General features: G+C 41.9%; 1 protein-coding gene across 14 annotated transcripts in view; it reads left to right on the top strand.

The window, feature by feature from the left end:
* LOC143681162 (uncharacterized) overlaps positions 1–14,547 on the top strand; it is an 85,957-nt gene that overhangs the window by 14,978 nt on the left and 56,432 nt on the right. For 12 of the 14 annotated variants that reach the window (XR_013174415.1, XR_013174413.1, XR_013174414.1 and 9 more), the window contains 2 exons: positions 1,605–1,728; positions 13,659–13,784. Coding sequence is in view for 1 of the 14 variants with exons in the window: in XM_077157979.1 (XP_077014094.1) it covers positions 13,659–13,784 (126 nt within the window). In the remaining 13 variants the exon portion in view is untranslated. Of the gene's footprint in view, positions 1–1,604; positions 1,729–2,938; positions 3,056–13,658; positions 13,785–14,547 lie in introns of all 14 variants that reach the window. The other 2 variants (XR_013174412.1, XM_077157979.1) reach the window with 2 other exon arrangements.

The following is a 14,547-nucleotide window of genomic DNA, read 5'->3' as shown; positions in this document are numbered from 1 at the left end:
CCTCTGATTATACCTTTATGCTGGTCATAAAAGTAGACTCATATAGTATCTATCCTTTTGTGTCTGGCTAACTTCACTCGGCATTATGTCCTCAAGGCTCATCTTGTTGTGTGCTTCAGGATGTCATTTTGTCTTACTGCTGCATAATATTCCATTGTATGTGTATTCCACATTTTGTTGATGCACTCATCTGTTGATGGGCATTTGGTTTGTTTCCATCTTTTGGCAATTGTGAATAATGCTGCTATGAACATCAATGTGCAAATGTCTGTTTGTGTTGTTGCTTTCCGCTCTTCTGGGTATATGTCAAATAGTGCTATTGCTGGGTCATAGGGCAACTCGATATTTAGTTTCCTAAAGAATTGCAAAACAGTCTTCCATTGTGGTTGCACCATTATACATTCCCACCAGCAGGGCAAAAGTGTCCCAGTTTCTCCACATCCTCTCCAACATTTATAGTTTCCTGTTTGTTTAATAGTAGCCATTCTTATAGGTGTGAGGTGGTATCTCATGGTAGTCTTGGTCTGCATTTCCCTTATAGGCAATGAAAATGACCATTTCTTCATGTGCTTTTGAGCCATCTGTATTTGCTCTTTGGAAAAAGGCCTATTCATATCTTTAGCCCATTTTATAATTGGGTTGTTTATTCTTTTGTTGTTGAGTGGTATGATTTCTTTGTATATACAGGCACTCAAACCTTTGTCCAATATGTGATTTCCAAATATTTTCTCCCATTCAGTTGGCTGCCTCTTCACCTTTTTGACAATGCTTTTGAGGTGCAGAAGCATTTGATATTGAGGAGTTCCCATTTATCTATTTTTTGTTGTTGTTATTTGTGCTTTGTGTGTAAAGTTTAGGAAGCTACCTCCTATTACTAGGTCTTAAAGATGTTTCCCTACATTTTCTTCTAGATGCTTTATGATGCTAGTTCTTATATTTAGGTGTTAACTTTGAGTTAATTTTTGTGTAAAGTGTAAGATAGGGGTCCTTTTCATTCTCTTGGCTATTGATACCCAGTTCTTCCATGCCCAATTATTGAAAAGACTATTTTGTCCCAGTTCAGAGCATTTGGGGACCTTGTCAAAAAATCAGTTGAGCATAGATTTGGTGGTCTGCTTCTGCAGTCACGATTCCATTGGTCAGTGCTTCTATCTTTCTGTCAGTACCATGTTGTTTTGACCACTGTGGTTATATAATAGGTTTTAAAGTCAGGGAATATTAATCCTCCCACTTCATTCTTCTTTTTTAGGATGCTTTTAGCTATTCGGAGTCTCTTTCCCTTCCAGATAATTTAGGTTGTTGGCTTTTTAAAAATATTCAAAGTAGGTTCCTGGAATTTTGATTGGTACTGTGTTTAATCTGTAGATAAATTTGTTCCAGAAATGGAACAAAATGAAATAAGAATGACTGAAAGATAGAACCATTGGTGCAGCTGTCTGGCCCTAAGGACATCCTCAAGTCATGAGGTCAACACCAACCTTGTGACTGAAGAGGTGGGGTCAACTCCCCAGAGCTTAGAGAGGATGTGGCCACCACCTGGTATTTCAAGAGGATGAGTCCTGGGGTTTGAATGGGGTTTTAATAAAATATGATCGTTGTTTTAGGAAGAGTGAGCTTGGACACAGTAAGAGTGAAATAGAGAGACAGCCATGTGATGGAGTCAAAGATTGAATCAGACTGCCAGAAGCAAAGGAATTTCATTGCCATCCATTAGAAGCCAAGAGAGAGGTATGTAATGCATTCTCTCCTTTAAGAGGAGGCAAGGCCCTGATAACACATTTATGTTAGATGTCTAGCCTCCGAAAGTGTAAGACACTAAATGTGCTGTTTTAAGCCAGTCCATCTGTGGTACTTTGTGCAGCAGCCCCAGCAAACTAAGATGATAAAGGTTTGTTCTTTGAAACAGCAACAATATCGGTGAACTTTTACTATAGTAACTGTAAAAAAGAGACAATTCAAATGACTAAAAGCAGAAATGAAAGTGAGAATATTACCCTCAACTATAACATCTACAAATTATTAACCCAGATGAAATGGACAAATTTCTAGGAAGACACAAACTACCTAAACTGACCCTGAAGAAATAGAAATACTGAAGAGACCCAAACCAAGTAAGGAGATTGAATCAGTAATGTAAAACCTTCCAAAAAAGAAAAGTCCGCAATTGCTTGACTTCATTAGTGTTTTACCTAACCTTTAAAGAATGAGCATCTGGCCTTCTCAATCACTTCCAAAATGTAGGAGATATGAGGGAACACATCCTGACTCATTCTGGGAGACCAGCCTTTTGAAGATAGCAATGCTAGCCCAAAATATTAAGATAAAATACAGACTAATATTTCTTAGAAATATTGATCCAAAATGCTCCATAAGTAGCAAATTCAATCAAGCTGCATTTTTAAGATATAATACACTGTTATAAGCAGAACTTACCCCAGGAATAAAGGGTAATTCAGCTTATAAAAATAAGCTAATATAATGTGCCATGTAAATAGGATGCAGGGAAAAACCCATGATAATCCTAATTGAGACAGAAAAAGCATTTGATAGAACAACACCCATCCATAATAAAATTACTCAACAAACTGGAGCTATAAAAGAAATCTCTCAGCATCAAGAAGGACCTTAGTAAAAAACACATGGGTATCATTTAAAACAGATATTTTTATTGACAAAACTTCACACAGATACAGTCCATGCATGGTGTATAAGCAATGGCTCATGACATCACATAGTTGTGAATTCATCATCATGATAATTTTTAGAACATTTTCATAACTCCAGAAAAAGAAATGAAAATAAAGGAAGGACTCATCATTCCATACCCCTAAACCCTCCCTCTCCTTGACCACTGTTTTTTCCATCTACCCAATTTATTTTACCCCTATTATTAATTTCTTTTTATCCATTTTTCTTTACTCATCTGCCCATATCCTAGATAAAATGAGCATCAGAAACAAGGTTTTCACAATCACACAGTGACATTGTAAAAGTTATATCTTCATACAATTATCTTCAGGAGTCAAGCCTTCTGGAACCCAGCTCAACTTTTCAGGTACTTCCCTCCAGCCACTCCAGTACACCTCCAGGATAACCTCTTAACTCTGCCATGGAAAGTGTATTTTGTTTCATTTCTCTCTCACTCCTTTTGGCCAAGAAGTGTTTTTCAAACCCTTGATGCTGGGGCCCAGCTTTTCCTGGGATTTCTGTTCCACATTGCCAGGGAGATTTGCACCCCTGGGAGTTATGTTCCATGCAGTGGGAAGGGCAGTGAGTTCACCTGCTAGTTGGCTTAGAGAGAGAGGCCACATCTGAGCAACAATAGAGCTTCTCTGGGTGTGAAACTTAAGCTCAATTTTAAGTAGACTTAGCCTAAACTTTGCAGGAATAAGTTTCTTATGGGCTGTTCTAGTTTGCTAACAGCCAGAAATGGAATGGCTTTTTAAAAGGGGAATTTAATAAGTTGCTAGTTAACAGTTTTTAGGCTGTAGAAATATGCCAATTAAATCAAGTTTATAGAAATATCCAATCTAAGGCATCCAGGGAAAGATACCTTGATTCAAGAAGGCTGGTGAAGTTCAGGATTTCTTTTTCAAGTGGAAGAGCGCATAGTGAACATGGCATCATCTGCTAGCTTCCTTTCCAGCTCTCTGGGAGGCATTTTCCTTCTTTATCTCCAAAATTTGCTGACCAGTGGACTCTCTGCTTTGTAGTTCTGTGACATTCTGTCATCCTTCTCTGCTCTCTTTGAATCTCACTTTTATAGGATTCCAGTAGAGTAATCAAGACTCACCTAGAATGGGTGGAGACACATCTCCATCTAATCCAGTTTAACAACCTCTCTTGATAGATTCACATCTCCAGGGAGATGATGTAATTAAGGTTTCAAACATACAGTACTGAATAAGGATTAGAAGAAACAGCTGCCTTTACAAAATGGGATTAGAATGAAAAAATGGCTTTTCTAGGTTACAAGCATCCTTTCAAACCAGCACAGGAGCAAACCCCAATGTTGAGGGCTCAGTCTGTTGATTTGGTTTTCCCTATTGCTTATAAGAAAAAAAAAGCACAGTGGTCATCTTAAATGGTGAAAAACTAAAAACTTTCTTACTAACAGGAAGATGGCAGAATAAGATAGGTTGAGTTCACCCCAGCTACAATGAACAGCTAGAGAAGTGACAGAAAAATGACTGGGACATCGATTCCAGGGTGAGTGACCTGGGACTGTCTTCTATACCACTTAGGGTTGCTCTGGTTGCAAAAACTGAGGAATTGAGACACATAGAACCAGAGACCAACCTGTTAGTGCTGAGTTTAATGTGCCCCTTTCCAAAGAGAGGCCCAGATCCCTCAGGAGTGCAGAGACAGGGGGACAGAGACTAGGAAGTAAGCCAAGCCATGTTTCTTGAACAAGTTGCACCCAAACATGCTGCTCCTGCCCTGCACTTCCCCCACACCCAGGCATCTGAACCCCATCACCCACCCATTCACGGCCTTCAAGCATGCCTGCCTCAAAGTCCCCACACATCCTCACCCCACACAAACCCGCTCGCCTGCCCCAGAATGACACCTGTCTCCCATGCAAGTGCACAGTCTCACCCCACCCCTCCTGGGAACTGTGAACCTGCTCCCAGTCCCTAGCCCCGTCCCCTCCCTACCCCCTGTAGGTAGTCGCCTGCACATCAAGTCTGCATGTGCTCACCTTATAGCCAGACAATATCTGCCCAGAGACCTTAGAGTTATGCAACCCCCCCCAACCCTGTACATACGTACATCAGTGTCTGGCCTCCCCTGACCCACACACGTACATGCGTACATCAGTGTCTGGTCTCCCCTGACCCTGTACATACGTACATCAGTGTCTGGCCTCCCCTGACCCACACACGTACATGCGTACATCAGTGTCTGGTCTCCCCTGACCCTGTACATATGTACATCAGTGTCTGGCCTCCCCTGACCCACACACGTGCATCAGTGTCTGGTCTCCCCTGACCCTGTACATGCGTACATCAGTGTCTGGCCTCCCCTGACCCACACACGTGCATCAGTGTCTGGTCTCCCCTGACCCACACACGTACATGCGTACATCAGTTTCTGGTCTCCCCTGACTCACACGCGTACATGCGTACATCAGTGTCTGGCCTCCCCTGACCCATACACGTACATGCGTGCATTTCTGCCACACCCTCCCAATTCTGGGCAAGTTCAGTCCTGTGCATCCAGCCCCACCCCATGTGAGTGTAACCCCACCCCACTGGCCGTGAGCTCTTCACACATGCACATAAGGACTCCATTCCCAGATGCGCACACACTACCACCCTGTCCCCCAGACGCATGCACATGCATAACCACATCCTGCTATGCACCCCAACATCTGTGCACCAACCTCTTGACACCTGCATCCCATAAACCCTGCCCTGCACAAGTGCAGGTCTTTGCCCCAGCCCCCGGCACAAGCGCCCTGCTCCCACACCTGGCAGATCCTCATGTGCATACCTGTGCCACATAGCCCCTGCCCTGCACATGCATTACTCTGTTCCCCACCCTCCTGCAGTTGCACACCTGTTAGGGACCTGCCCACCTGACATCACCAACCCCTGACCAATGTCCTGTAACCCCCATGGCCTGTGCCCCAACCCTGCACACTTGTGCATCCACATCCCAGCCCCCTCATAGACCCCTACCCCTATACAAGGACACATCTGCACTATGCCCAATCTGGGCCCCCTCCCAAGCACTGTGTTACCCACAATCCCCACATTCCATGTACCCACCCACATGCTGCCCACGTACCAAACCCCGTGTGTCCACAAAGCTCCCCATCTGCCACCCTCCATACCCTACCTCTGTGTCACCCATGTCACACACTGCTGGTGTGTGCCAAGGCCTGCCTGAGCTGCACTTCACCCCACGGCTCCCACACTCACCTCCACAGCCCAGTGCCCTGCACTCCAGGCTCACAGGCATCAGCATAGCATCCCCAACCTGTACCTATGCATGTGCCACAACCTGTCACCACATGGATGTGCCCCACATCCTGCTCCACATCCATCCCACAAATACAAAGCTTTAGACTACTGAATGAAATCAACTTCCAAAGGAACCCTATCAAGATATTTGCATGTCTCAAAGGCCACAGAAGATCTCTAACCATATGAAAATGCAGAAAGGTAGAGCCCAGCCTAATGACCAAATAAGACAGCAGAGGAGACACAGACTTTGGAACAACTAATCAAGGTTGTTCATATAAATCTACTATATAAAGTAAATGGGATGGCTAATGACATAAAGGAGATCAAGAAGACACTAAAAGAGCATAAAGAGGAATTTGAAAGAATGAACAGAAAAATAGCTGATATCATAGAGGTAAAAGATGCTGTAAACCAAATAAAAAATATAGTAGAGATACAAAACAGCAAATTTCTAGAGGCAGAAGAAAGAACAAACTAGAGGAGAGGAGAACTGACTTTGAACATACAAATGAATACATGGGAAAAAATGGAAAGATGTAAATTGGAGTTCAGGGAAATGATGGACAAAACAAAGTGCGCAAATATATGAATCATCAGTGTCTCAGAAGGAGAACAGAAGAGTAAACAGCTAGAAAGATTAGTTCAGCATATAATGGGGTAAAACATCTCAACCCTTATAAAAAACATAAATATGCAAATCAAAGAAGCCCAGTGAACTCCAAATAGAATAAATCCAATTAGGCCTACTCCAAGATACATACTAATCAGTCTCAAATGAAGATAAGCAGAAAATCCTGAAAGCAGCAAGAGAAAAACGAGAACAGAAGAGTAAACAGCTAGAAAGATTAGTTCAGCATATAATGGGGTAAAACATCTCAACCCTTATAAAAAACATAAATATGCAAATCAAAGAAGCCCAGTGAACTCCAAATAGAATAAATCCAATTAGGCCTACTCCAAGATACATACTAATCAGTCTCAAATGAAGATAAGCAGAAAATCCTGAAAGCAGCAAGAGAAAAACAATCTACTACATATAAAGGAAAACATGCAAAATTGAGTTGGGACTACACAACTGGTGCTGATGGTGGCAAGATGGTAGTGAATGATGTATTTAAGATTCTGTAAGACAAAGACTTCCAGTTAATAATTCTCTACCCAGCCAAATTGTCCTTCAAAAGTGAAACACTTAGAATGGGCATAGCTCAAATACCCCTAAAGTGTGGGAAAAAGATCAAAGCTAATGGTGGAGTTATACAAATAATGTAGGACTTAACAAATGAGTATGATTGCTGAATTAATATATTGATATTTCTTTTAGTTTTCAGTATCTTAGAGCAGCTAGCAGTAAAAATTGTGGAATTGTAACCTATACCAAACTCTGAAACCTGTTCTATAACTAATTGTTACAATGTGCTTCAAAATTGTTTTTTTGTATGCAGGTTATTTTTCAGAAAAAAATAAAAAGTTGATTGTGATGATAAATGCATAGCTATATGATGATATCGTGAACCATTTGTTGTACATTTTGGATTATTACATCATATGCGAATATGTAATATATGTCAATAAAAATAAAATAAAAAGTTATGAAAATGAAAAAAAAAACTTTCTTACTGAAATCAGAGAATACACATGGATGCCTGCTCCTGCCAATTCTATTGAACATTGTATTGGAAGTTCTGGGACAAGGAATTAGGCTGGCCAAGGAAATATGTGGCATCCATATTGGAAAGGAGTAAATAAAACTTTATTCCCCAATGACATGATCCTTCTCATAGAAAATCCAAAAAATCCACAAGAAAATTGTTAAAAAAATGAAGTCAGCAAAGTTGGAGCCTACAAGATAAACGTGAAAAAACCAGTTGTGATTGTGTACACAAACAAAGAACAAATTAAATGGAAATAAAAATTCCTTTCACTCTAGCAACTAAGAACATGCACCAGTGAAAGACTATCTTAAATAGATAAAATGAAAATGAAACCTGTTTAAGGGAAAGTAAGTTTGTTTTTTCTTCTCCAAGGACGCTCATATGATACTGAGTAGGGCCTAAATTGTCAAAGACTGAAATTTGCATCTATAAGGAGGTCAAATCCACAGGGCCTTCAGAAATCCAACACTTTGAAGACTCAGTCCCTGCCTTCAGCTCACCCAGCTCTGCTTGTGATCCCAACAGCCTGGTCAACTAAGCCCGGAGGAGATTGTGTACCTGGCCCTCCTTTTCCCCCACCCCCTGTCCCCACCTTCTCCCCTCCTTTCTTCCTCCATTCCCTCCACCTTGTCTGATGCTGCATCTCCAGGACCTCCCAGACTTCTGTATGGCCCTCTGTAAGAGCAGCACACTATGTCGAAGAGGCAAAGCATAGCAAAATTTATAAAGGGGAACGCGAGTGCACAGATAGGGCAGTTCCAGGAGTGAGCTCCACAGCCAGAGAGACACCAGTAAAAACCAGTGCTTCCACAGCAGCAACAGGCAGGTTCCTCATCTGAAAAGGAGGGTGTCATTAAAACTGCCCTGTGATGTCATTCTCAGAGCAAAGGTGTCACCTGTACATCATTTGAAAAGCAGTGTCCACCAGCCAGCAACCTTTGTAGATGAAGAAGGAACATGCCTCCCAGGGAGCTTCCTGAAACAGGAATCCAGGAGAAGAAGCTAGCAGATGATGCTGTGCTCACCATGGGCCCTTCCAGATGTGTGAGACACCCTGACTGTGTTCACCATGTGCCTTTGCAGATGAGAGAGAAACTCTGTGTTCACCATGTGCCTTCTGACTTGAGAGAGAACCCCTGAACTTCATCGACCTCCTTGAACCAAGGTATCTTTAGCTGGATGACTTAGAGTGGAATTGCTATAGGCTTGTTTCAATTCAGACATTTTCTGGGCCTTAAAAGTGTAAACTAGCAACTTCATCACTTCACCTTTCAAAAAACCATTCCGTTTCTGGTGTATTGCATGCCTGCAGCAAGCAAACCAGAACCAATTTTGGTACCGGAGAGTGAGCTGCTGCTGCTGCAGTTTGCAAATACCAAAGATGTTGAAACAGCTTTTGAAATGGATAAGGGGAAGAATGTGGGAGAATTGTGAGACCCTTGAAAGAGAAGGCCTAGCATGCTTTGAAGAGACTGTGGGTAGAAATGTGGACTGTAAAGATACCTCTGACGAGGCCGTAACCAGGAAGGAGGCATGTGTGATTGCCAATTGGAAGGCAGGTGATCCTTTTTTTCAAATAGCAGATAATTGGGCAGCACGGATGAGGGGCTTTGTCTGGAAGGTAGATTTTAAATGCCACGGATTTGGATATTTAGCAGAAGAGATCTCCAAGTGAAAGGTCGAAAGTGCAGCTTGGTTTCTCCTCACCCCTTATTTTGAGATATGGCCTGAGAGAGATTAGCTGAGTCCTGAACTCTTGGGTATGAAGCAACCAGAAGTTGATATTGTGGAAAATGATGGGCTTCCAGGAAGGGAGACCTCTGAGAACAGTGCTCCCTGTGAGGATGGCACCAGTCAGCCTTTTCAGAGAATGCCAGGATCGGACATGGAGTTATCCAGGAAAGATACTCCTTATGTCGGATGGGCATGGTCCAAGGCTTCTGCCTAGAAAGCCAATGAGAATGCTGTGGGACCTGTAACAAGAGAGCTTCTGCCAGTCTGGACTGTGGGGTTCAGACAAGGGACCTAATGGATGAAAAACAACTTCAGAGGCAAAACCATGGGGCCTGAGGTCCGAAGTGATGCAGCCTCGGGCCAGGAGAGCCCTTGCTGACAGTGACGCACATTCCCTGGGGTTTGGGGAGAACCTGGCTCCCACCACATGGTGGAGTTGAGGGGGTGCTGCTGAGATGTCAGGGAGCCCTGTTGCAGCCATGATACTGGGAGAGGGTGGTCCCAAGGAAAAGGTGTTCTCCCCCGTGTCCCCCACAGTTGCATTTGGAGAGAGGCAGACCTCTGCATAGGCCTTTGGAGCAGGTGGGACTGCTGTTTTCAGAAACCCCCAGGAGGAATGACTGTCAGACTGTGAAGTCTAATGGTCTTTGCCCTATAGGTTTTCGAAACTGCTTGAGTCCTGTGTCCCCTGTGCTCCTTCCACCCTATGGAAATGCATATGTGTATCCCATAACTGTTCCTCCTTTGTATATTGGCAGCAAACGACTTGTCTTGGGTTTTTACAGGTCCAACAGCAGGATGTAAGTTTGGCTTTGAAAAATCGTGCCATAATTCACTTTGATAGGAGTTTGTTCATTTCTAACTTTGTATTTCATGTCTGTTGCTATCGAAATGGTTTAAGGTTCCCTGATATTGCTATGAAATGAATGTATTTTGTATATGAGGAAAACATGTCCTTTTTAGGGTCCAAGTGGTTGAATGTGCTGATTTAAAATGTGTATCCCCTAGAAAAATCTGTGTTCTAATTTAAATCCCATTTCATAAAGTCAGAATAATCCCTGTCCAATACTGTATGTTTCAAACTGTAATCACATCCTCTGCCTGGAGATGTAATTTAATCAAGTGTGGTTGTGAAGCTGAAGTAGGTGACAGCATATCTCCATTCATTTGGGTGGGTCTTGGTAAGTTCCTGGAGTCCTGTAAAATAGTAAACATGGAGAAGAATGAATGATTCAGGGAGAACAGAGCAGAATGGCATGGCCATGAGAAGTAGCATCCACCACGCAGTGACCTCTGGAGATGTAGAAAGAACATGCCTCCCAGGGAGTTTCCTGAATCAGGAATCCAGGAGAATAAGCTTGCAGATGACACTGTGCTTGCCATGTGCCCTTCCAGATGAAAGAGGCACCCTGCTGTGTTCACCGTGTGCCTTTGCAGATGAGAGAGAAACTCTGACTGTGTTCACCATGTGCCTTTTCACTTCAGAGAGAAAATCTGAACCTCATCGGCCTTCTTGAACCAAGGTGTTTTTCCCTGTATGTCTTAGATTAGACATTTCTATAGAGTTGTTTTAATTGGGACATTTTCTGGGCCTTAGAACTGTAAACTTGCAACTTATTAAATTCTCCTGTTTAAAAGCCATTCTGTTTCTGGTATATTGCATTCCTGCAGCTAGCAACTAGAACAGGTTTTGGTACCAGAGAGTGGGGTGCTGCTGCTGCAGTTTGCAAATACCAAAGATGTTGGAACGGCTTTTGAAATGGATGAGGGGAAGAATCTGGGAGAATTGTGCTAACCTTTTACGAGAAGGCCTAGAATGCTGTGAAGAGACTGTTGTTAGAAATGTGGACTCTAAAGATCCCTCTGATGAGGTTGTCGACCGAAATGAGGCATGTGTTTTTGCAAACCTGAAAGAAGATGATCCTTGTTTTCAAAGAGCAGATCGTCAGGCCGAATGGACTAGTGGCTTTGTCTGACAGGTAGATTTAAATGCCATGAGCGTGGATATTTAGCAGAAGAGATCTCCAAATTCAGTGTCGAAAGTGCAGCTTGGTTTCTCCTCACAGCTTATCATGACATGCGACTGAAAAGAGAGAAGCTGACACCTGAACTCTTGGGTAGAAACAAAGCAGAAGTTGATGTTCTGGAAAATTATGGGTTCCCAGAAAGAGAGACCCCAGACAATAGTGCTCCCTGTGAGGATGAAACCAGTCATGCTTTTCAGAGAAAACTAGGTTCAGTCAGGGAGTTTCCAGGAAGAATTTGTGGAAGCTCTTTATGTCTGATGGGTATGATCCAAGGCTACTGCCTAGAAAGCCAACGAGAGTGCTGTGGGACCTGTATAAAGACAGCCACTGCCAGTCTGGACTGTGAGGTTCATGGAAGGGACACAGTGGAGGAAAAATAACTTCAGAGGGAAAACCATGTAGGCTGAGGTCTGAAGTTAAGAAGCTTCAGGCCACAAGAGGGGTCCCACCCAGGATATGTGTTTACAGGACTTTCCTTTTCTATAAGTGATTTGTTCTATCGTACTTATAAGCAATCGGTCTGAATGGATTCAGACAGTGATTATTCTTTCTCTACCCTAACCAGTACCTTCAGGGGGCTTTCTTTTGGATTCTCTCCAGTCTTATCTGTGACTGACAGCGTGGCCTCCAGGGGAAGTCCCACAGGACAGTCTCTAGACCTCTGGGTCTTCACACAGTCATTGTAACCCACATTTCACTATACTTCACAAGTGTTGAAATTTGTCTCCTTTTATCTTCTTAGTGGTTTATATGGAGTCTGGTGCCATCTGCTCCAAATCACCAACTGAGCAGGCCCTTTTGCAGTCTTCAGTGGCCTGCCTCTCCTTATTTCAGATTGGTATTTGCTCTGCAATTTCAGTTCCCTGATGGCTTCATGAAAACTGATTTTCAGTTTACCCAGCAGTTTTTATTCTTGTGCTGATGATGTTTTGCTTTTTTCAGGTCTCTGTACTTAAGCTAAAGCACAAATATACTCTGCACGATTTTAATTTTTTGTAATTTGTTGAGGCTAATGTTCTGTTTTTGAAATAAAAAAAAATGCACCAGAAAATATCATAATGCAGTGATTAGTCCATTTCAGTCTCAGTTATCGTGGTTTATTATGTAATTTAAATCTTTTACCATGGTGGTGAGCAAATATTTTCCATGAATCTCCAGTGGTCAGCTTTGTAAGCCATACTCTTTGTTGCAGCTACTGAACTCTGCAGCTATAGCACTATCACAGCTAAGATGATACCTAAAGGAGTGAATGTGGCTGTGTTTCAGTAAAATTTTACCCACTAAACAGATGGTGGGCCAGATTTGGCCTTTAGACTGTAGTATCTCAATCTTGTCAATTTCTGTTTGCATATTTGGAGGAGGTGCATGCAAACAGGTTCTGTCTTCTGGTTGGAAAGACCATTTTATCATTTTAATCTGTTCTTTTTATCTTTCATAATTATTTCTTACCTTTAAATCTACTGCTCTTGGTATTAATATAACCACATCAACTTTCATTTGGTCAGTGTTCACAGGATGTGTATTATTTTATCCTTTTTGCTTTGTCTACATATCTCTCTTGATAAAATGTACTCTCTTTGTTATTTTACTATAGTCAGACAGTCCTTCTTTTAATTGGCTATGTAGTCCAGGAATTGGCACATTTTTTTCTCTGAAGCATCAGTTAGAAAGTATTTGCAGCTGTAAGAGTCATAGGATCTCTGACTGTTCCGCTCCACAGTCAGTTTGTAAATATGGTATAGCAGTAAACAATAGGTCTGAGTGGATTTAGGCAATGCCTGTTCTTCCTGTAACCTACCCAGAAGCAACCACAGTCAATATGTAAATGATTGAGCATTGTAGCATTCCAATAAAACTTTATTTGTAAAAGCTCGGTCCAACTGGAATTGGAGCATAGTTTGCTGACTGCTGACCTAGAGCATGCTGAGGGTAGTCTATTCGGATGTGTAATGAAAGTTGTAGGAAGTGTATTGATTTTTTTACATACTATAAAAAATAGTTTTAAGAAGCAACAGCTTTTCTAATATATGTATTGACAGTACATTTATATAATTCATAAATATATGCACATTAATTATATGTTATAAACATTTTTATGAATTGAATAGCATCAAAGCATATGAGAAAATTAAGTCCAGGGTAAGCATTCTTCTCTATAATCATTTCCTTTAAGATTTTTACAGTAAACATCCTAAGAATAGATTTCTTATATATTTTCTATGAAATGACCTACTTGTGACTCCTTCAACATGAACAGAAATGTCTCGTTCCAGGCCTCAGTGTCACTCAGGGACGTGGCTGTGGAACTCACCCAGGAGGAGTGGAAGCACCTGGGCCCTGCTCAGAAGAACCTGTAAAGAGATGTGAAATGGAGAAATGCATCTGCCTCATCTCCATGGGTGAGCATGTTTGTATGACTTACTTGTGTACTTCTCTATAGAAGGTATTTCCCTTAAATTTTGCCATCACACATGAACACTTTTGATACTCAGCTTTTTTCATTTTGAATTCCAAAGTAACTAAATCCTTATGGGGTCTGAAAGAGTGTTTGAAAGACATAATTTGTTCAACACAGCACCTTCAAGATAACTCTGAAACTTTGTCTTCTTCCTCTTTTGGAAAAAGGTGTCAGACAAAAAGTTCATGTGTGCGCCTAAGCATTCAATTTTTCCACTTTAAAGGGTATTGCATTCCACCCCCACAGCCCCCACACTCATCTCCACAGCCCAGTGCCCTGCACTGCAGGCTCACAGGCACCAGCATAGCATCCCCAACCTGTACCTATGCATGTGCCACAACCTGTCACCACATGGATGTGCCCCACATCCTGCTCCACATCCATCCCACAAATACAAAGCTTTAAACTACTGAATGAAATCAAGTTCAAAAGGAACCCTATCAAGATACTTACATGTCTCCAAGACCACAGAAGATCTCTAACCATATGAAGATGCAGAAAGGTAGAGCCCAGCCTAATGACCAAATTAAGATACCAGAGGAGACACAGACTTTGGAACAATTAATCAAAGTTGTTCATACAAATCTACTATATAAAGTAAATGGGATGGCTAATGACATAAAGGAGATCAAGAAGACACTAGAAGAGCATAAAGAGGAATTTGAAGAATAAATAGAAAAATAGCAGATATCATAGAAGTGAAA

Source organism: Tamandua tetradactyla, chromosome 4, assembly GCF_023851605.1.
Source record: "Tamandua tetradactyla isolate mTamTet1 chromosome 4, mTamTet1.pri, whole genome shotgun sequence".
Classification (NCBI taxonomy): Eukaryota; Metazoa; Chordata; class Mammalia; order Pilosa; family Myrmecophagidae; genus Tamandua; species Tamandua tetradactyla.
Note: the sequence above shows the minus strand (reverse complement) of the source record. Positions and strands in the feature narration are given on the sequence as shown.